Below are 22,279 nucleotides of genomic sequence, written 5' to 3'. Positions count from 1 at the left end.
TGACTTTTGATCTCAAGAAAGCTTCATATGAAGGATCCTGTCTGCTGAGAAAATCTAAAGTGGATTCAGTGGAATGCATCTTCCCTATTTCCTGTACATCAGTGACACACACACAAGCAGGAACAAGTCTGCTGAATGTCTGATGAGAGCAGGTCACTGGAGCTCTGCAGCAACGCTCTCCGGAATGAAAAGTGGCCGAGGGGCAGGCTGCTTCTATAGAAACGGCTTTAAGGTTTTTTTGAGTAAAAAGTCACATAAAAGTTTTACACATTGAAATTATAGGTCATTTTGTTGAAAACATGCAGTTCAGCAGATAACCTTGAAAATGTGCTCATCTTAATGCTCACATTTAGTAAACCTGTACACAAACTAGAGGCACGCATTGCCATTTTTGAAACTCAAGTAGCCTTTTGTTCTTCGTCAAACTGGCTGTGTGAACTCTGCAAACCCTGACTAGCAAGTATTAAATAGATTACAAATTCGTTAGAACTTGAGCATATGGTGAGGTGAAGGATTTCAAAGCAGGGACACCTGGGGGCTTTTCATAACCGTCACATAACCTTTGTCTGTATAATCCACCCCACCCTCTTTTTCTCTCTGCTATAACTGTCTCTTTTGACTTTTCTCCCCTATTGTGTGTGCCCTTTGAAATGTCCATCTTATGCCTAATTTAATATGCATGGCACAGCTGGGGCAGAAGGACAGCAATTTGTTAGATGAAGAGGAAACATTTAGAGGATCACTTGATTTCATGGGAAGTGGACTTTGGAAGAGGAGGGCAACAGGTTCTGGGAAACAGCAGCTGGAAAAGCAGGTAAGGGCAATTCCATAAAAGAGATCTGGAACGGGATTTCAAAGAAAAGGAATACTATTTTGGCATAAAATGAAGCACACAAGAAGCATTTGATGAAGATGGGACAAATCAGCAGTCTTTTGGTCGCTCTGAGGGGGAAAATGACAGGCAAAAAATGGAGAGGTGAGACAAAAATGCAGAGAAGTTTAAAGATGCAGACTGGAAATAACATCTGGCCAAACGGAGAAACATATGGGTAAAAAGAGTAAAGGACCCCTGGAAAAAGAGGGCTCACAAGATGGGCATGGTTGGGTATGAGGGGATAAAAGGTTTGGGAAAATCGGTGTTAGCCTTTGAAGAGCTTATGTCAAAGAAAAGGTCAAAGACCAAGGATCAGATAAGAGACATTCACACATCCACATTTTTCCTCCTCCACATGGCAGCTTGTAAAACTTAAGAGGACCAACACAGAAAACCACAAACACAATTGCATAATTTCAGCTGGTGTCCTACTTCCCTCAGGCAGCCCACTCCCAAGCTAGGTGGGGTCAGCTTTCCCTGGAGGGGGCAGTATTGTTCTAGTGAGGGTGTTTGGTTTGAGCTTGTCCACTACCTACTAAGACCCTTCTTTACCTGACAAAACAGCCTGGGGGCAAGGCAACAGTCCTAAGGAATTTAAGATGCAAAGAGTAATGTGAGTTTTGTTCATGGTGTCTCCTTTGGGTCCAGGTTGACCCTGTTAGTTACAATGGGACAGGAATGCAGTTGATCTTTGACCCCAAATATTTATAAATGGCCAAATCACTGTTCAACCATCCAAACTGTGCTGATTTGTAATTTTCTTATCAACAATAAATATAATTTTGAACAGAAGAGAATTGCCCTGAAGTGCAAAGCCAAAAAAAATTAAAAAAAATGATCTATTTTGTAAATTTTGCACCTAAATGAAAGATATTATCCTAAAACATTTCAGATCAAACACAAAGCCTTATGGTATCCCTTGGCAAAAAGTGCTACACTTTTGATTTGATTAGGTACCATATTTTCTGAACTTAGAAGAGAAGTTTAAATATGATGAATGGGAGTTCAAAGTTTATTTTAGCACACTTTATTTTTTAGAACTTTTTTGAAATTCATTTTTACTTTCTGACAGAAATGTAAATTTGGGTAATTAATTTCCTAACATCCTTATTGTCTTATATCATTTACACCATAACTGTTTTCTGTGGATAATCAATAAGCAATCGATTTCTTTTACCTGATCAGATATGATGAATACTGGATTAATGTAATAATGCTTTCTGATGAAAATACACGTATTACATGTCTGTTACATGGAATATAATTCAAAATAATGTTTACTAAAATGATGTAAGAATGTTTTGTTACTTGATAAATAATCTGCACTTGATCTGATAAGAACTGGATTTTGACATCTATGTAAAAATAGGAAATATATATAGAAAAAAACACAATGAGAGTTGGGATTATAAATTCAATTCTTTGCTTTTGAGCAACAAATCAAATTCCATTTGAGGTTTTTGGCAATCATTATATTCCATGAATCTATTGTGACTTTTGTATGTATTTTATGCATTATTGCAAAGAAGTCTATTTATTTTTTCTAATCAAGGTATTACTTAAAATCTGAAATGGGTTTTTGTCAGTCCTTTTTTTTAACATTTCACTTAAATTTTTTGAAAACTACTTTTGTTTTCTGAAACATTTTATTTTTATTTATTTTCATTTTTTAAAACGGTTTCTGGTTTCTGGAGTTTTGCTTTAATGTATACATTTCAAAAAAAGAATTATTAATTGTTTTGCTTTTTTATGAAATGCTTTTGCGTTCAGTGATTTGTTGATGTGTTGCAGTGCAGGGCCACCGTAGATTACAATGTAAATGTGGTCATTAGAAGGGATACAGTAAACCAGACAAAAGCTGTTTGTTCAAGCACTGTAAAATTACAAACAAAATGAATTTAGCTTGGCTTGATATGTCCTGCCATTTGTGCAGCACCTTAATAAAACCTGGATTCTGGCTCTTTCTAATAGTTCCCTCCAAACAAACTGTTATCAGCATCCCACTGTATTTGCCTGTGAAAGCAGTTTTTGTCTGAGTTTTACTGCAGGCTGAACCTTTATATTTATAGTTACAGCAGTGGAGATTGGGTTTTGCTGTCTTCCTTACTGATAATTGGAGATGCTGAAGAAATTCCTTCAGGACAAATGTCTCGAAAGCTGATGAAGGTATCTAATTATGCAGACGGTCGAAAGTTCCGTTTAAAACCTGTACATACTAACTCATAAATTCCAGATTTTTGACTGGCTTTGTAGTCATGCTAGCCAAACACTAACAGTATGAACAGTGCTAGCATTAATGGGGAGAAATGAATTAGGTCCCTGGTTGACATCTGCATTCGGAGACATCTATGCACTTCCCTCTAAATCTGTATACTAGAGAATTGTGAGCCCCTAAATCTGCACTCTGTATTGATTTTTGCAGTTACACACTATTACCGCTCTATTATGTGCACTGGCTGTCTTTAATTACACTACTAAACAGGAGGAAGAGTGAAGGTGGTACAGGAGGAGGGCGGTGAAAGCGAGAGCGAGACCCTACACAGACAGACAGATGAAGCGAGACACTGCACCCAACTAATTAAAAAAGAAACTTTTTGTTTCAATGAGCTGACAGCGAATGAATCTGGCAGGGAATTAATCTGTCTTCGGGGAACACAATGACGAGTCGGACACGCGCGCACACTCCAGCACACAGGCTGCAAAGTGCCGTTGCCATGGATACTGGCTGTGGCGGCACATCACGCAGGAGAGTTAATGCAGAGGTGTGTGCTTCATTTAAGCTTTCATTATATCACCGTCCTGACCTTTTCCAACATGCTCTGTCTGAGCACACACAGCCAGAAAGGCTGCATGCATGAATCCAAAGTGTTCCTGGTGAAGCGGCAGAACTCTGTGGCATTAGTAAAGGTTTCAAGTGTGTGGCTCTTAGCCTTGGGATAAAATATACACATGACTCACTAAAAGAAAAGAAAATCTGAGGTCTACAGAAAGCATTTATTTATTCTTGACACAAACTAGCCTGGACTAAATTAATCAAAGAAAAAAAGCAAGTCTGATTTTTGTTTGGCCTCTTGTGATACATGAAAAGCTGTGGACAACATTAATTGTTGTTTATTTCAATAATAAAGACAATGAAACCCACACAAACAATTCCAAAAACAAGTGCCCTAAACCCCATTTTAGGTGAAAAAAATGGGAAAAGATGCTTCATCTGTACTACTTCCTCATTATAGGCCCACCCTAATGAAAATGGTGTTTAACATAGGCTTGTGATATTTTTCTCATGATGAAGGACACATATAAATAAACTTAGGCATAAAATTGAATTTTTGAGTATATCGTTATTCAAACTATGGTGAATCAGGAACAGACAAAAAATGCAGTTGAAAAATACTTGTAGTTGTGACACAGAAGCTACTACGGCAAGCCACAAGCTCACTGCTCCGCTCCATTCTGATGGATCAACTTGCAGAATCAAATAGATCCGTGTACGTCTGTTTTCCTCATCCGAGCTGGCATCTGACTCAAAAATGTACTGCTGGATAGCTCTTATATTACTTACCATTTTTTCTTGTATTGTAAGGCAGCGTTAGAGCTTGTAAACAGATGGATGATGGGAAAGGTGGCCAGGCTTACTCCGCGCCAGCAGTCCCGCCCAGATTTTGAATGAACTACTGTCGCCCTGCAGAAACAGTTCTAAAGAAACGACACAGCTTTTTTGATTCGAGCTAAAACTGGCATAATCATGATTAAAAGACCAATTTTTTTCAGGCTCTGAAAATAGATCAAGAGACACTTGGAGTAGGCCGTAAACAACATTCAAAAGTTTTCATGATGGAAAGGTTTGACAAAGACAACAGTTTCTTCTGTACATAAACTGTGATTTTTTCAAATGTTTTTTGTTAAATTCTGGATCTTCTATCATTTTTATCATATTTTACTTCAAATATTACTGGTGACTTCAGTATATTAACATCTATACAAATCAAAATGTTTGTTTGGATAAAGAGAAAGCACATTTTTGCATGAGATGGAAAATAAAAAGAAACTAAGCTGTCTAGTTTATGATTAATGTACTCAATTAGTCTCAACAGAAAACCTTTATACAAACGTTGGTGCATTCCTTGTTTTCCAACAGAAGAACAAACAGATAAAGGATTTTAAATAATGGCAGGAAAAAATACAAATTTGACTACTTGATAAAGCTTTGTCTTTTAAAAGAAAGTGCTGTCAGTAATGACAAAAAGAGAACACAAGTGTGCCAGGGACCATCAAAAAAACAGATTATTTTGCTTCTGTGGCAAATGTATGCATATTTCTTCCTTAATAAGGAAGAGTTGTTACTACTTACTGCTTTGGGAGAATTTGCTGTTACATAAATGCTGCATTGGAATCCTAATGTTGCCCTTTTACAGATAGTGGAGCTGATTAGGTTGATAATTCTTGTGATACAAGACCCAATTTTGGCATGCATTCCACAAGATTCCTTATTTTTTTTTAAAACGTGTTAGCTATGAGAAAAATCCAAAGTGGTGGCCATTTGTAAAGAGGGCCGCCATACACTCAATTATTACAAAAATATTCAATGTCTATTTACCCTAGTCTTAACAATATGGTTCATGAGCAAAATGCACTCTTTAAACTTAAAATATTGGATATTTTCATGGCTAATGTGCTTTTCTGAAAGGTGGGATCATCCCATGGTGCATCCTTGGCAAATGTGGTTCTTGTAACACCAAATGGACGATAATTTAATAACCGGCTCCACTACGACTGCTTTTAAAGGCCATTCTGGACCTTCTAAACCCCTTTTTCTGTACTTGCATTTACACAAGGCCCTTTTTAGAGGAAGACTCACAATGAGAAATTCAATTGAGCCTCTCCTAACAAAATGCCAGTGTAAACTAACGCTATGAGGAAATATGGCAGCTGCTCAGAAGACTCTTAAAGTGTCAGCCTGACCAGAGGGCCTCGTATCTTCCAAAGAATGCAGGAGCAGACATGAGCGATTTTTGAGTTAAAAATGGACATGTGAAACTCAGAAATAAGCACAATGTTTGAAACCATTTTGATATATATCTTTTTAAAAATCAGACAAGTTAGCTCATTTTGCGAGCTGTATGAAAGCGATGGGAGGTTCAGGCTGAGTATTATCCTGTATTGGCACAGGGAAATGGAGTATGGAAATAGCTTTGGCAACGTGAGAGTATCATTATGTTAAACTGAAGTTGGCTCCTGAACACGAATGAATGCATTAAAAGTCTGAAGACAGTCAGAAATTTGTTCACAGTTAATCTGCTGAAGAATAAAAACAGCTTTACTGAGGAGACTCAGCTTGTTTTCACTCTAGAAACGAGCTGGTGAATGCCTCATTGTAGTAATTGGACTATACTACCTCAGTTAAACCTTTTTATTTCATTTTATGCAAAAAAAAGTTCTAATTTAAAAAAGTATCTAAATAATCTTTGAATGTTTTTAAAAGAAATAACTTTACATCCCCACAAATGCTTTGTAGCCTTCAAATTGGAAATCTGTCCTTAACATCCTCAAGACATAAATCTCACAAACCAGAAAACATAAGCTCTCTTTTTCACTCTGATGAAAAGTGTCTCTGTGAGTTACGACAAGAGGAAAAGCTCACGACATGTTAATGTTTTAGCTGCTTCTGAGGTGAGTTCAGATTGGTAAACCGTGGAACGGAGCAGGGAGACAAAAAAACTTTCCTTGCTTTTGGTCAGTTGTGTGTCACTTAAAAGAATCCCAGCTGTTGCTGGGATTCAGTCTTCCTCCTTGGAATTAAAAGATGCAGGAAAAATCCAACAAAACAGACGCAGATTCCCATTCTTTTCATCCTCATCTCATTTCATACCTATTTGTCTTGAACGCACCTATCTAATGTAAAAAAAAAAAATAAATAAAACACCTTGCTTGTCCGTGATAAGGCTTAGGGAGGTGCAGGCTGCAGTGTAAGTAGGTTAGACCCCAGGGGCCCTAAAGACAAAGTCTGGCATCAAACTTCCAAAGAATTATGACAGGGTTGCAACATCTGCTGCCTCAGAGGAAGACAGACAGTGATGAATGGCCAGGTGTGCTTTGTGTGTGCGCAAAACGAGCTGTACACACACCTATACGTCAGGAAACAAAAGGAGCCCGATGTGTGTGCACAAACCCACATGCGCATACAAGCCGACTGGCTGAGGGAGCAGTTAAATAAGCAATGCACGCATCTGTGACAGCTGACAATTTCTATTTGCGATGAATCACTAATTAATGCCGGATGAAACTCTGAAACGTGACGACAGGAGCATGCTGGCTGTGAGCAGGACGTACGCTTTCAGAAACATGCTTGTGATTGTTTCAAACCTGTCAACAACCTCCACAGGAGCGCATTTCCAGTTGAATAAATAATCCCCTCAGAACAGATAAAGATTAATGACGTATTTATCATCAATGACAAGAGCTCCGGGTTACACACAGAAGATCACCGTCGACACATCAGCAGCAAAGCTGAAGATGAAGAGCAGGAAATGCAAAACCCTCAGTATTTTTTGTGCAAGTCAACCTTAATTGTACCAGAAATGACCTTAAAGTCTATAAGTTGTGACAAATTTTTTACTAACAATTAACATTAAGCTTAATTTTAAATGCTTTTGCTGTGACATATGTGGTTAAAGACCCACTCCGATGAAAATTAACCTGTTCTTGTGGCAATTTTTTCACAACGATCCCGCCCACAACTCAGAAACAGATTTCTAATGACACAGGATTTTGGATTGTGGCTAACAACGGCATAATCATAATTAAAAGACCACTGGGATTGCTTTTACAACAGATCAAAAAATATTCGGAGTGGGACATTAGGAAAATCTTTATTTTTACAAAAACTACAAATGATTCTTACTAGGACAGCAACAGTAAACATATTTAGCTTCAATTAAGTGCACAAAATCACAAACTTACGAAAACCTCATTTCCCACCCTCTGAGACTCCCGGGTTTGTGCTGAGATTAGGGGAAAAGCCTGGATTGGTGGCTGCAGGACTCTTTCTTCCATTAGGAATTGGTGGCAAAATAGATTTTAGGTTAGATTTGGGGCATTTCTCAGAGGATGGAGACACGGCAACCATGGGGTGATCGACTCCTGAAAGAGAAGCTTGACTTGATCCAGGATCATCTGAAATCAAAATATTTAAGTTCAGGGATGCAGACAGACATACCTTTTCTCAAAAATTCAACATTGCAAACATTGTTTTATTTTTTTACCAACATTGATTATAATGGTTCACCTTTGAGTGCTTCCTGGATTTGTCCTGGGATAGATACAGCTAAGAGCTCCATTAAAGCTCCAGCCGAACTGGGAACTGAAAGGGCTGAACTTCTCCGTGTTTCATCTGAGCTACTTGTAAAAAAGTGGAGAAGAAAAATTATTAAGGTGAAAGACAAAAGATTGAAATTAAAAAAGCAAATGTTAAAATGGTTTGTGGAAAAACAGCAGCTACCAAGATTTCAAGAAATTTGCCCTCCCAAACAGAAACACCTGTTGGGTGTGAGAGTCAAAACGAGCAAAAGCTCAGAATCAGAATCAGAATCACTTTATTTGCCAAGTACAGCGCATGTACAGGGAATTTGACTTCGGTTACTTGTGCTCTCGTGCAAACTAGCAAGGTAGAAGGATAAATAATAAAGGGATAAATAATATAAAAGAAGGTAAGTGTAAGGTAGCTGTATGAATAAATAAACATAACTGAATAAGGAAATAGATTGAAATAACAAGACAAAAAGATAAAAAATAAAAAATGAAAAATGCAGCAGCAGTAATTCCAGTTGGACAGTTTATGTGATTGTACAGTGTCCTTGAGTAGTCTGGAGTCAGGTGTTCATAAGAGTGACAGCTCGGGGGAAGAAGCTGTCTTTGTGGCGAGTGGTTTTGGTTCGCAGTGTCCTAAAGCGTCGCCCTGACGGGAGGAGGCTAAAAAGGCAGTGTCCAGGATGAGAGGGGTCTTTTACGATCCTGCCAGCCCGCTTCCTGGCACGGGATCGGTACAGGTCCTGAATGGGGAGAAGGCTGGTACCAATAATCCTCTCAGCAGATCTGATGATTCTCTGAAGTCTGTTTCTGTCGTGTCTGGTAGCTGAACCAAACCAGACCGTGATGGATGTGGTCAGGACAGACTGGATTATTGCAGTGTAGAAAATGGTCAGCAGCTCCTGAGGCAGGTTGAACTTCTTGAGTTGTCGCAGGAAGTACAACCTCTGCTGAGCCTTTTTCCGGAGTGAGTCAATGTGAGCGGTCCACTTAAGGTCCCGTGAGATGGTGGACCCCAGGAACCTGTGTGAGTCTGTTGAGGGGACAGTGCTGTTGAGAATTGTGAGTGGGGGGGGAGTGGAGGGGTTCCTCCTGAAGTCCACTGTCATCTCCACTGTTTTGAGTGGGTTCAGCTCCAGGTGGTTCTGGCTGCTCCAGAGGACTAGCCGCTCCACTTCTCCTCTATATGCAGTCTCATCACCGTCCCGGATGAGCCCAATGACTGTGGTGTCGTCTGCAAACTTCAAGAGTTTCACAGAGGGGGCTCCTGATCTGCAGTCATTGGTGTAGAGGGAGAAGAGCAGAGGGGAGAGAACACACCCCTGGGGGGCGCCAGTGTTCAGGATCCGGGTGCTGGATGTGAAGCGACCCAGTTTTACCTGCTGCCTCCTGTCGGTGAGGAAACTGATGATCCACTGACAGGTGGGGAGAGGCACGGCGAGCTGGGACAACTTCTGGTGGAGGAGCTCTGGGACGATGGTATTAAATGCAGAGCTATAGTCCACGAATAGGACCCGTGCGTAGGTGTCTGCAGAGTCCAGGTGGTGCAGGATGTAGTGGAGAGCCATGTTGACTGCGTCGTCCCCTGACCTGTTTGCTCTGTAGGCAAACTGCAGGGGGTCTAGCAGAGGCTCTGTGATGACCTTCAGGTGGTTCAGCACCAGTCGTTCGAAGGATTTCATGACTACCGAGGTCAGGGCGACTGGTCTGTAGTCATTTAGTCCTGTGACTGGGGACTTCTTGGGGACTGGAATGATGGTGGAGAGTTTGAGGCATGCAGGTACCACACACATCTCCAGGGAGCTGTTGAAGATCCTGGTGAAGATGGGAGCTAGCTGGTCAGCACAGACTTTCAGGCAGGAGGGAGAGACTCCATCGGGTCCTGGAGCCTTCCTGATCTTCTGCTTCTGGAACTGCTTCTGGAGCTGTTAAATGTGGGACTTTTTTGTGTGTTTTAGGAAGTGTCTGTGTAATTCTGGTCAAGTTTGATTTAAGAGAGGAGAATGAGAGCCATAAAGATGAACATGAGATTGCAAAAACAGATCCTGGGAAGTTGAAAAAGCTCGTAAATCTTTAGTCTCTAAATGTTTCTGATAAAATAAAATGTTTTAGTATTCTTATTTTCTACTTTTAAGTATATCAATCCAGTCAGTAATCCTAGTATTTTTGGTTGTTGTGCTTGCTAAAATACTATATTTCACTCTGCGTGTTCTTGCCTGCTGTCCTCCTTGAAGCGAGTATCAGGATTCTCCTTGTGAAGCGACGATGATGGGGTGGAAGTGTCCCAAAAAAAACGAAAAAAAAAAACAAACAAACAAGAAAATGCTAAAATAGCACTTTCTCATTCGGTTTTTCCCTTTTCTGTAGTAAATTGCCGCTTCGGAGAGTTTCAATCAATCACCTTTTGTTCTGAGATAAGAGATTGAAGAGCGCTTTGTGTGAGCCACTTCAATTAAAAAACAGCTACATTCAAATAATTGAAACACCTGCCACTTCATCCTCAGGCTCCAACGCAAAGTAAACCATCCAAATATTGTTGCATGGGACAAATGCTGCAATTAAACTAATTTGACCAAACTGAGAGTGCCTACGTAAAATGGAGCACTGAAGAGGGGTGGAGGGACTCCTACTTTATTAGTACCGTTTGAAAAGCTGCCTGCAGACCCCTGGACTCTTCCCCAACAAAGCCTCCCTCAAAAGCTGTTCTCGCCTCCTGATGGATGCTGCCTCCTGCAGTAGTGGCATAGAGAAAAAAAGATAGGAAAGAAAATAAAATGAGAGAGGAAGTGGCTGACAGGATCATGCTCAGTTGTAGAAAAAATATTCTTAGAGGACACTTTATTTGTAGAATTTCATGTTCCTAACTAATGTGCAGGCTTTGTAACCAATAAACAAGGCATTATGCGAGTTTTATTCACAGCAGAACTCTTATGAGAGCCGATCTTGGCCTGGATGTTGTTAAATTGGGTTCCAGAGGGATCCAGAGGTGATGCAGAGAGGGATGCTAAGGGTTCTGATGCTGGCTCTGACTGTTGTGGGGGTGCTTTCTCTGCTGAATCATGTCCTAAAGAGAGAAAAAAAAAAAATTATGCAAAATTCGTGTCATTTTAACTCGTTGTGTACAGCATGAAAAAGGTTATTTCTTTCTGTTTGGGTGAAATAATATTACAAAATTTTAAGCGCCCCACATTTTTTCAATGCAACACTTTAAACTTCTTAAAAAACATGTTTGAGGCATGTTTTTGAACTCGGTGTTAAAAAAGAATACTGCTGTACAGGAATAAATGATAAAGAAAAAAACAGTAGTCAACTTAATAATAATAATGTAGTAAACTTCCTGTGACAGATTGCAGCCTTCAATCCATACACAGAAAATGAATGTACTCTGATCATCCAGTAATGTACAGGCAGTAAACATTAAGCTCCTAAATGTTACTTTGACACCACTGACTCATAAAACAATCTATCACATCAAACACACCCCATCTTTGACTCAGATTATCCTTAAAAGTGATGCCAGCTTTTGGAGAGATTTGCTAAAGCTTTTCCTGATCTCTAAATTCCACACATCTCAGTCTGATCAAGTTGCAGGACGCAGGACCAAAACCAGCTTCTGCATCCAGATACTGCAAAGCATTTCCTGAGTTCTGGTGGCGCTTAGCAACTGATAGAAGCTTTTTAAGAACGAGAGGCCTAACACAATGTCATGTCATGCCTCCATCACTCCAACTAACCTTTAAGAGAAAAAATAACAAAACGAAGCCTTTAAGACCCGATGAAAAGGTTTTTCTTCTTCTAGTGTTTTTAGAATTTTTACGATGATGGAGGACATATATGAAGAAAATTCAGCACAAAATTGCATTTCTGAGTATTTATTCAAATTGTTGTGAATTAGGAACAGATGGAAAAATTCCGGAGGAAAAAGCTTGTAGCTGTGATATAGAAGCTGCAGATGGCAGGCAACAAGCTCCTTGCTCCAATACATTATGATGAATCTCTTTGCAGACAACTAGATCAACGTACGGCTGGATATCTCTGATACTGCTTGCCATTTTTGTTGCACCAGTAATGTTAGCTTGGGGTTGTGAGGGGTTGTAAACTAGCGGGAGAGCGTGTAAATAAATGGATGACGGGAAATGAAGAAGGGCTTACTCTGTGTCAACAGTCGGGCTAACAACTCAGAGATGAATTTTTTAATCTCCTGCCACTCTGCAGAAACTTTTCTAGAATACAACATAAGTGCCTAAAAACAGCATAATCATAATTAGAAGACCAGTGGAAACACTTTGAAAATAGATCAAAAGATAATCGGAGTAGGACTTTAAACATGCAAACACAAAATCCTACTTTCCAGTTTGTGTGTTATTACACAAATGAATAAAGTCTTTGTATACAAAGCAAGAGCCACCTGTAGATGTGCTAACTTTGCCCCTTCTCTGCCCTTCTTCCTCCTCCAGCAACAGGTCCTCCATCACTATCTGTCGCAGCGACTGATAGGCTTCCTCCCAGTCATCTGCGCAAGCAATCATAACAAAACGCATTCAAGAAAACTGCTCCTCAGCAGAGCTAACACCCTTAAACAGTAATGCATCAAAGATGTGGGAATGAGGACCTTGGTGTAATTAGGAGTGAGCTGGCAGTACATAAAAATGATGAGTGTGTGACTCTTGCTGTAGGTTCATCTCATTAAAAAAGGCTAACATGTCTGAGTGCTATTATGTCGGAAGATAAACACAAATGTTGGGCAGCTGTGTCTCTTTGATACATGCTGTAATTAAGCTGAAAGTATAGTGTATGGATTTTAGTGAAGTGATGTCATCAATCTGCTGCTTTACTTGGACTCTAGTTTGCAGGACATTATAATAACAAACTGTCTGTGAGCAGAGGAATGATGCCAAGGTCCCCCCAACTTTGACTATCATTATCATAAAATCCATAAGGAGAATCCAAATATCTCTCCAGGGAGTCGGTAGGTTATGATAAAACTCCTCAGTGACAAAGCGCTTTCCTTCATTACCACAGGGAACAACGTTATCAAAGAATCCTGGATGCTGCTCATTGGTCCTGATGTAGAGGTCTATGCGTGACACAGCAGCATCAATCTGAGCTGGGGTGTAGAGGCTGCGGCTTTTCAGGTGGGATATGTAGTTTTCCTCCTGGGAGGGAATGACCAGGATGAATCGCGGCTTAAAGCAGCTCTTCTTCAGACTAAGCGCACCCTGTCGGACAAAAATAGAAATCTTACCTTATCAACTCCAACAAAGTGATATGAAGAAAATACACTCAACCACTTCACATGCATACCTCCAGCTCCATATGCACACAGCAGGCCAACCCCTCTCTGGCTGCGCCTTCTATCGTGTCTCTGCTGAGACCGAATCGATGGCCCTTGTACTGCATGGTCTGGATAAACTTGCCCTTCCAAGCATCAAGTCACAAGAACAAAAAGAAGACATTACCACCAAAGCTGTTAACTCTACCTGTCCAACAAACAGAGCACGTTAGTTACCATAGAAACACACAAGTTTAATGTGTGTGGCAGTTTCCCCTGACTGAAACTCCACACAAGGAACCGAACTCCGGGTTAGGTAGGCTTTCGTAGCGCTTGACCAAAATTCAGACAATTATGCTGAAGTGGAACCACCTGGCTCAAGGGAGGGGCCAGGTCTTATATAAGAGCATGTGAATGTTGGTTCATGAGGGAGAGAGAGAGAGCAGTCTTGGTTGCAGTGAAGGCAACAGGCTCTCCAAGAATAGGTTGTATTCTTTGGTTTTGGGAACAATAAAACCCCACTGTTCCCAAAACCCCCAACAAGCTCACTCCTGATTGGCAAGAGCGGTTGCCACAGAAACGTTCACTCAGACCAACAATTTCTGGTTCCAACATGGCAGCGTGCATACTGCAAAAAAAATGGCAACTGAATTGACTTTATTTGGTTGGAGCTGGATATTTTTGTTTCAAAAGTATTTAAATTGTGTAATTTAAAGATCATGCAATGATCCACACCAGATCATAATATTTTCATAAATGTAATATCCCAAATATGTTTATAAAACTTGACGTAAGCCTATGTGGATCCATTTCAACTATTTTTACTTTGGCTCCATGGAAAAAGTTATAAAGAAAGGGAGTTTTTCAGTTTTCAGGAGGTTATAACTGTTGATAATGAAGGTCATCTGAGGACAGGAGTCAGCAACTCTTAAAGGATAAGAGCACATTTTAAGAAACAGAAGATGAAACTGCAAAAAACTTAGTGGCTGGCAATTTTAGATTAGAGTACGTTAAAAAAAAACACATGCATGAATCAAACTGGAGAGTAACAGACTTTAAAGGCTTTGAAATTGACAAAAGGCATGAATGTCCACTTCAAAGCCTTCCCTGAGTAATTCACCACGCGACTCAGGGCTTCATAGATTTTCTTCCAACATTCTTAAACCGAAAGCAGCTTGAAATAGGGAGATGGATAGTAAGAATGTGCAGACAAAGGATATTTATTTTCATTTCAAAAAAAGAGATTAAGACATTTGTGAAGGGGAGAGAAGTAAAATAAGTGAACACCTCTTAGGAATTTGTTTTGTTTATTTAATCTCATTTTCAGTGATCTGACTCTAAAAATCACGACAAAAAAAAAGAGATCCGAGTCACCAAATTAAAATAAAATCAATTCACCTAAACACAAACCAATTATCCCAACTTTGCAGTTTAGTGAAGCCAAAAGTGGGGGCGGGAGGGGTCGATATGAACTAAGAGTCTGACTCCATTAAGAATAAGCACCTTTAAATCAAACTGTGGCTTGACTATGGTACAAACAAATGATGACTCTTCATTAGAATAAAGCAAAAATAAGTTTTACAACATCTAGTAGGTCTTCCAGATACTTAGCTTAAAAGAGAGGCAGTTAAATTTTAGGTGGACTTACCATGCGAATCATGTTCTGAAAGTCTTCCTCATTGATAAAATGGTAATCAATTCCATTCTCCTCTCCACTGTATGGTTCTCGTGTGGCGTGAGAAAGCCTGGGAAAACACACAAAACCCAGATGGAGGGCTGGAAGACATTTAAAGTCCCAGAAATCTGTGGTGTTATGTCCGACATTTTGATTTACAAAGTGCAGGTATGTAAAGATCCTAAATTTATATCGACTGAGGAAGGCCGGTTATGTCTTTGAGACCATGCCAAACAGTCGAGCCAATTGCCAGGTGAGAACCAGACCCTTTTGCATGTGTTTTTCCTCAAACTTATAGTAATGTGCTATTATCTCCTGTGATGCATTGCAAATGTACGATTCCTTAAAGTCCCGATCCGATCCTTTTTATCTATTTTCAAAGCGTCCCCAGTGCTCTTTTTTACTATTATGATGCCGTTTTTAGCCTGAATCTAAAACTTGTGTCGTTTTCTAGGACATAGTTTCAATAGAGCAGCAGGAGTTTATTAAAAATCTCAGTTGTGGGCGGGACCGATGGCCGGGAGCAACACCGGCCCCCATCCACCTCCCCATAGTGGCCCTGCCCAGTCACAAATATGCTCTTTTTTTTAAATGCCATTTTTTCTTCTGCTTCTAATTTGGAACGATTTGAAAAAACAAATACTTAGAAATTGTATTTTAATCTTAATTTCTTTACATATATCCTCCCTCATGAGAAAAATGACACAAAAACATGCTAAAAACACAACTTTTATCGGAGTGGGTCTTTAAGTTCAGGTGAGTGGCAAACAACGTAGCACAGCCTTTAAACACGTACATCACGATTGGCAGATTAAATATGAATATCTCACACCATCATGTGAAATAAACATCTAAAATGGTTGAGACTAACCCATAGCAAAAGTAATCACAGAACTCTTGGCACAGTCTGTGAACTAGCTCTCTTTTCCCACAGCCTTGAGGACCAGTTAGCACCAGCAGCGGGTATGGAGAGTCCACACTGGGCAGCGTACTGCAGAATCAAACACACACTAAAGCCTTTCATTATCTTCCAATAGAAACAAAAAGTCACCATGAGTTTCAAGAAGTGAGTAAAGTACATCGTGAAACCAGAGAATAAAATCTCACTGTTCTTAAAAGCCCCATTTATAGCCAATAAACAGTGTGGCCTTGTGGGTAATATGGTGGTGCTTTTTCTGAAAAGCGCAGAGGAGAACTGCAAATTGACTATAGTTGCTGTTTTTATTTTCCGATGATGAATGTTTACAAAAAGTGCTGATGCATAAAGCAATTTTATTTCTTTAGGAGTGTTGATATTACAGGGGGAAGATAAATTGCAGCTCTGATCTGAAAACAACAGTCTTACATTCTTTGTTTTTCAAAGTATTGCTTATTGGAATTGTTCTGAAACGTCCATAATAATGATGTAAAAACCAAATCATCAATTAATTTTAACATTCAGTTAGGTAAAACGTTAATTTCGTTTTTTTTAAATCATGTAAGAGTGACAGATCCTACATGTGCAAGTGTAAAGTTGAGAGCGTTAATTAACACTCTAAAAGTTTCTAAAGTGATTTCGACATAAATAAAGACGGTAAATATGTTGCAATGTCATTTTCATCTGTAGAAAATTTTGAATTTCCTAACACAAAAGGGGATTTGACTCAAACAACAATAAGAAAAAATCTGTCTTCATCAGAGTGGTTTTGGGTATAGAAAAGGTTTTATTTCACCCAAAATATTAAACTAAAGTAAAAAAAAAAAAAATTCGAACCTGTCAAATAAGACCTGGGGCTGCATCAGCTGATACACGAGATTGGTCATGTGATCTCTTGCTGCCACTAAATCCATTGGAGGGTCATATTTGTTGGCGGATGTAACCTAGAGTTCAAGAGTGTGTTATTTTCTACTGTACACATTTTTCTAACACAAATCAGAACCATACAGACTTTATGCCGTTCACACCTTTTCCTCTGCGGTAACCACTTCTTGGTCCAGCATCGTCAAGTGTTGAAGGAGGAAGATGACTGCTAATCGGTAATTGGGCTGCTCCTAAAATTACAATCATTTTTAAAAGGGTGTAATCTACTCAGTCGTTAAAGACATTTTTTGTTCCCATCCTAAAGAAAGGTTACACGGAAAAAGCACCAATACCTTAATTAGCAAAACAAAATGAAGACTAAATGGTACAGGCTATGTTTTCTACAAATATAGATTTCATAGTTGTATTCTGCACCTGCAAAGGGTTTTCCAGCAGATTGAGATCTCTCAGCAGCAGCAGGTTGTGAATATGTTTACATTCATCAATTTCACTAATCTGGAACAAAACACAAACCAATTTTTTTAGTTTTCTTTTTTTAACATGAAAATATCTTAAAACCTGTCTACAACTATTAGATATAGATATTGAGTAGATATTTTAAAGTCCCACTACAATCATCTTTCCATCTATTGCAAAAGTGTTCTCAGTGGTCTTTTAATTATGATTAAGCCGTTTTCTAGCCAAAATTTTAAAAAATTGTTGTTTTCTAGGACTTTTTTTTTTTAAATACTCAGAAAAAAAATTAAGGCTTAATTTTCTCATAGCGAGTCTTTTAATTATGACAACTTTGTTAACATATTTCAAAGCACTTTTGAAGAACAGTATTTTAGATGTTGACGAAAATACACATTTCTGCTTATTTATTGTTTGCAGATTTCCTTCAGATTTATCTATGATTTGTGCCTCCTACCTGATTTTTTTCCAGGTTAATGGAACAGAGAAGCTGGAGGCTCTGAAGCCCTGTGAGACAGGTGACACGATTCAGAGACAAATCAAGAACCTGCAGGCTCTTAACATTCTCTAAACCGTCAATCTTCTGGAGCTGGTTCCCCCTCTGGACACAGACAGGAAGAAAAAAAAAAAGCATTTTAAGAAGCAAGTACATGATTTTCATGCAAAACAGCTTTCTATTGACAGCTCTGATTTATATGACCTTGGTCATTCTTGATAATAAATATCAGAGGCTTTTTGGCAATTCTAACTCCATGAGTCTTAAGCTGAATGGCAGACCTGAGCAGCTGCTACAACCTGACAGCCGCAGACTGACAGCCTAACAGCTGGCAAAGTGCTAGCCCAGCACGCAAACTAACAGAAGAACAAGGCTGGGGCACTCTCTGGTGTCAGCTTCCCTCTATTCCACTGGCGAAAGTTGTTTTCTAGTTGTTTGGCCACACCTTGTACCACTCTTGCCAAGCATGTTGCCTGGCAGAGGGCTCTTGTCAGAGAGGGTGGGTGACCATGCTGGTCCCTGGAAGAACCGGGTCGGTGCTGTGATGGGCTGCGAAACAAGCTGGCTGACAGTGCCACGCTGTTTAGGGAGGCTGAATGTGAGGAAGAGAGGTCAAGAATGGGATTAGACAGAAGCTGGATGGATGGGACATGTGTGTGTGTGTGTGTGTGTGTGTCTGCTGATTTCTGTCCAGGTTCGCTCAAACACTAGCAGCTGCTCCCAAAGCTGAGCTACAGTCAGGGGCAGATGCAGCCAGACTGATGCATGCTGACAATGAGGAAACACAGATAAAAGACCAGAACGCGCATGTCAGCACACATGCACACACATTTACAAGTGGAGAGGCAGAATGTTAGAGAAAAGCCCTGCTGTTGAGCCATATGGTGGTTTTGGAACATGAGGCCAAGGGTCTGCTGAATGTGAAACCATGGCCAAAACAAAAAAATAAAAAATAAATAGAATCAAATGAAAACAAAAGGTGAAACCAAGAATAAACAAAGTCAGATGCATATATGAAAGGATAACAATGTATGTGATAGCAGCCAACTCACCGAAAAAAACAACTTTTAGCAGAAAATGCCCTTATAATTAACGTTTTTTAACCTTTCACATCATATTCAAAAACAAACATTTGTTGGACTCCTATCTCGATAGCTTGATCAAAACTTTCCTTAAAAATCCATAGCCCCATGTTTTCTACCCTGTAGTGTATCATCTTTCCACTAGGGGCAGTAAAAGGTATTTCATGGCTGCCTCCTTAAAAATCTCAAAAACACTTTAGGCAGGAAAATTTTCAGCTAGTTTTCAAAACTTGACTATGAAAATAAATCATCTATTACTTATTTTCATAACCGGCTACTTGCTGTACTGATATTATACAAAATTTGTTGATAATTAATTAGTTACACCAAGTTAAAAATGTGTGTGTCAAATTTGAGACAGTAGGTAAATAAGGTGCTTTTTGCTGAACACTCAGGATCATAATTAAAATTATTGTAGTTATTGGTGGATTACATCAAAGAGTTTAAAATTCCTTTTAATTTCAAACAAAATGTAATTTCTATAGAGGGTTTTACAGAGTTAATCATCTCCGATGAGCATTATAAGGAAATGTGCTTGTAATTGTCTTTATTCAAAGTCGTTATTAGTCTGTCTGATTCTTGATCAAATCAAATCAACCTTTATTTATGTAGCACTTTTCCAACATATGTCACTCAAAGTGCTTTAAGGAATAAAACTCACCAAGCAGAGGTACGTGAGAGGCAAGCCATCTAGGCCACTGATCCTTGAGATCTTGTTGTGAGCCAAGCTGAGATGGGTGAGTCTATAGCACTGTTCAAGACCAGTGATTTCACTGATACTGTTGTCTGGGCACAGATTTATTAAGGACACAACACTCCTGCTGTGCAGCTCATAAACAAAACAACACAAGCACAAAAAAATAGGTAAAACAAGATGTTAGTTATTAAAGAATGACAAAAACAATTAACAGAGAAGGAGATGATTGCAAGGATACAGTCCAAAATCAATTTACTAAGGGATTCATAAGCAAATAGACTCTTCATTTCTGTTAAAAGGTTGTAGGAGAAGTTGACCTCCTTAAAAATAAACAAAAAAAGGCAATCAAACTTCAAGGCACGCAATAATAAACTTCAGAAAAAATGAGAGCCGTAATTAAAGTTGGTTTTCCCGAATCTACACTACCTAAAAAATCAAATACATACAATTTTCTGGATATTGTGCATATAAGAATGTTGGAAATTTCATTTTGTGCCTTTAAAAGTAGTTTGCCCTTGGGAGTGCAGTTACTTTTTTTAAAAGAGGAGAGGAAGATTTTTATTTGAGAGATATTTTTAATGTTTGAATGTTTGAATCATGCAGAACAAGAACAATTGGGAAATAAAAATCTTGAATTAGTTAATACTTTAAAGAAGTAGGTCACTTTTTTATTGAAATATATATATCCTATGACTTAGTCAATATATGTATTTATTTGTGTATGTGCATGTGTATATGTATGTGTATATAAGAACATGTACTTGGTTAAGTACTTTTGATTTTATGTTTGTGTCAAATTTATCAACTTAAGTTTTGTTTCGGTGTAAATTGTATCTTTGGATAGGCTTTGATAAGTGTGATTCTTTAACCAGGTCCCTTTTGGTTAATGTTGATAATTGTTCAAAAGTAGTCAAAATGTTATGTTTAAAGAACCGAATAAACTTAAATATGTTTGACAAGACAAAACATTTTAAAGGACGCTTCACTAAAGACTAAAATGACTAAAAAGCTTTTGATAATTTTCACTACTATTCAAGATCAATTGATTTAAAGTGGAAAGTATTCAAAGTGACTACAGATCGGCTTTTAATCTAGATTTATCCAGAGGGATAGTGTTGTAGATAAAGTGTAAGCCTGAATACTTATTCTGTCAGATCAAGGTCCCGTGTTTTACCTTGAGTTTCTTGGGTGGCTCAAAATGGAAAAAAGTGGAGATTTCATTGTGGGAGGCATCCAGAATGACAAGGCAGGGCATATGGCTTACACAGGATAGATCTAGCAAATGAATAAAGATTGTTTAAACAGTGGAAAAAAGGACAAAATGAACATTTCAAATAAAAATAAACCATACCCTAACTATATCATTTTATGACCATAGTGACAGAATAAAATATATTGCTTATCTGTAATAAATTTAGAAAAAAGTTACCTTTAATTTGGTTGTGTGGCAATATTAACTTTTGAAGATGCACATAATTAGACAACACGGACACATCACTGAGATTGTGGCCCTTCATTAGAGAAAAATACAAATGAAATAAGTAAACATCTTTGTATTTTAGTAAAAAAAAAAAAAAAAAAAAAAAATCAGTACAGCCTTCTGGGAGTTTATCTTACAGATAAAGAAAGGCTGCGGTACATGTGCTGGAGCCTGTTGACAAACCGCTCCTGATGCACCATCCCTTCAGACACCATCTCAGCTGATAAAATTCCATCCTTCTGCAATTAAATACATTAAATACATATTGAAAAGATAAACTAAAATAAATGTATTACACACAAAACTATGAAATTCAAGAACTGTAAAATATTCTTAATTACTTTTTAAATGGACTTCAATTATGAGGTCAGAACATATTCAATGGGTATTTTGCTTGATCTTAACAAGTAAAGATATTTAAATATTTATATATATTCGATGTCAGTTACATCAAGAAGCATGATTTGCATTAGAAAAAAAGCTTTTATTGTCTTTAATAGTTGTGAATGATCAGCAGTTCAATCTTATTCTGCAGTTTGTGCCTCTAAGTTCAGCTGTTTAATTTGCCAAAGAAAAGTAGAGGCCGCTGTGTAAAATGAACGGTTAAACCATTGACGTTAATAAGCTGAATTTTCCATATGAACATTAAAGCTCAACTGTTTCAGCTGAGCAACACGCTTAATAAAAACAATAATTAGATTAGACAAAAATGTAACACAATGTTTTCTTACCGCCATGTCCTTGTTTACTTCTTTGCGGCAGTGGCTTCCTGTTTCGGGCGTCTGTGAGTAACCATGGCAACGCGAATGAATCCTACAGAATTGAATTTACTTTTATAATATCCTAGTTAAAAACGTAAATTTAATGTTTTTTTTTCGGCAGATAAATAACCAGACGAAAGGGCTTGTCATGAAAACCTGAACATTTTAGTTCCATACGTAGGAACAAGAAAGGTCAGTTAGCAGCAACCACCGTAGCGAAGCACGGCGAATGGCATTCTGGGTATTGTAGTCAAAGAAGACAGAGTTTGCTCGCTAGTGAGTCAGCAAACAGACAATTCAACAAAAAAAACTACACAAATAAATTTGAGATAATCAGTTAATCGGTTTAGATAATCTGTTTCAAATAAGTCATGTAAATACAA

The 22,279-nt window shown here is 38.5% G+C and overlaps 1 protein-coding gene across 5 annotated transcripts; it reads right to left on the bottom strand.

Moving 5' to 3' along the window:
* Positions 1–7,717: 7,717 nt before the first annotated feature.
* lrguk (leucine rich repeats and guanylate kinase domain containing) lies at positions 7,718–22,133 on the bottom strand. 5 transcript variants are annotated; one of them, XM_011491135.3, is made up of 20 exons: positions 21,867–22,132; positions 21,273–21,374; positions 21,085–21,166; positions 20,830–20,930; positions 19,894–19,975; positions 19,620–19,744; positions 17,838–17,981; positions 17,342–17,422; positions 17,071–17,157; positions 16,880–16,986; positions 15,998–16,117; positions 15,100–15,196; positions 13,484–13,597; positions 13,197–13,398; positions 12,588–12,692; positions 11,098–11,243; positions 10,821–10,909; positions 10,396–10,458; positions 8,160–8,269; positions 7,718–8,047 (listed from the first exon to the last, which is right to left on the bottom strand). In XM_011491135.3, exons 1-20 carry the CDS (start codon positions 21,870–21,872, stop codon positions 7,842–7,844), a joined length of 2,169 nt encoding a protein of 722 aa, XP_011489437.1. In that variant the 5' UTR covers positions 21,873–22,132; the 3' UTR covers positions 7,718–7,841. The 5 variants fall into 5 exon arrangements, with proteins under 5 accessions (XP_011489437.1, XP_020569818.1, XP_011489438.1 ...); XM_020714159.2 differs by lacking the exon at positions 15,998–16,117 and having other exon boundaries at positions 21,867–22,133; XM_011491136.3 differs by lacking the exon at positions 10,396–10,458 and having other exon boundaries at positions 8,160–8,272.
* Positions 22,134–22,279: the final 146 nt, after the last annotated feature.

Source organism: Oryzias latipes, chromosome 23 (genome assembly GCF_002234675.1).
Source record: "Oryzias latipes chromosome 23, ASM223467v1".
Lineage (NCBI taxonomy): Eukaryota > Metazoa > Chordata > Actinopteri > Beloniformes > Adrianichthyidae > Oryzias > Oryzias latipes.
This window is presented reverse-complemented; position numbering and strand designations above follow the sequence as displayed.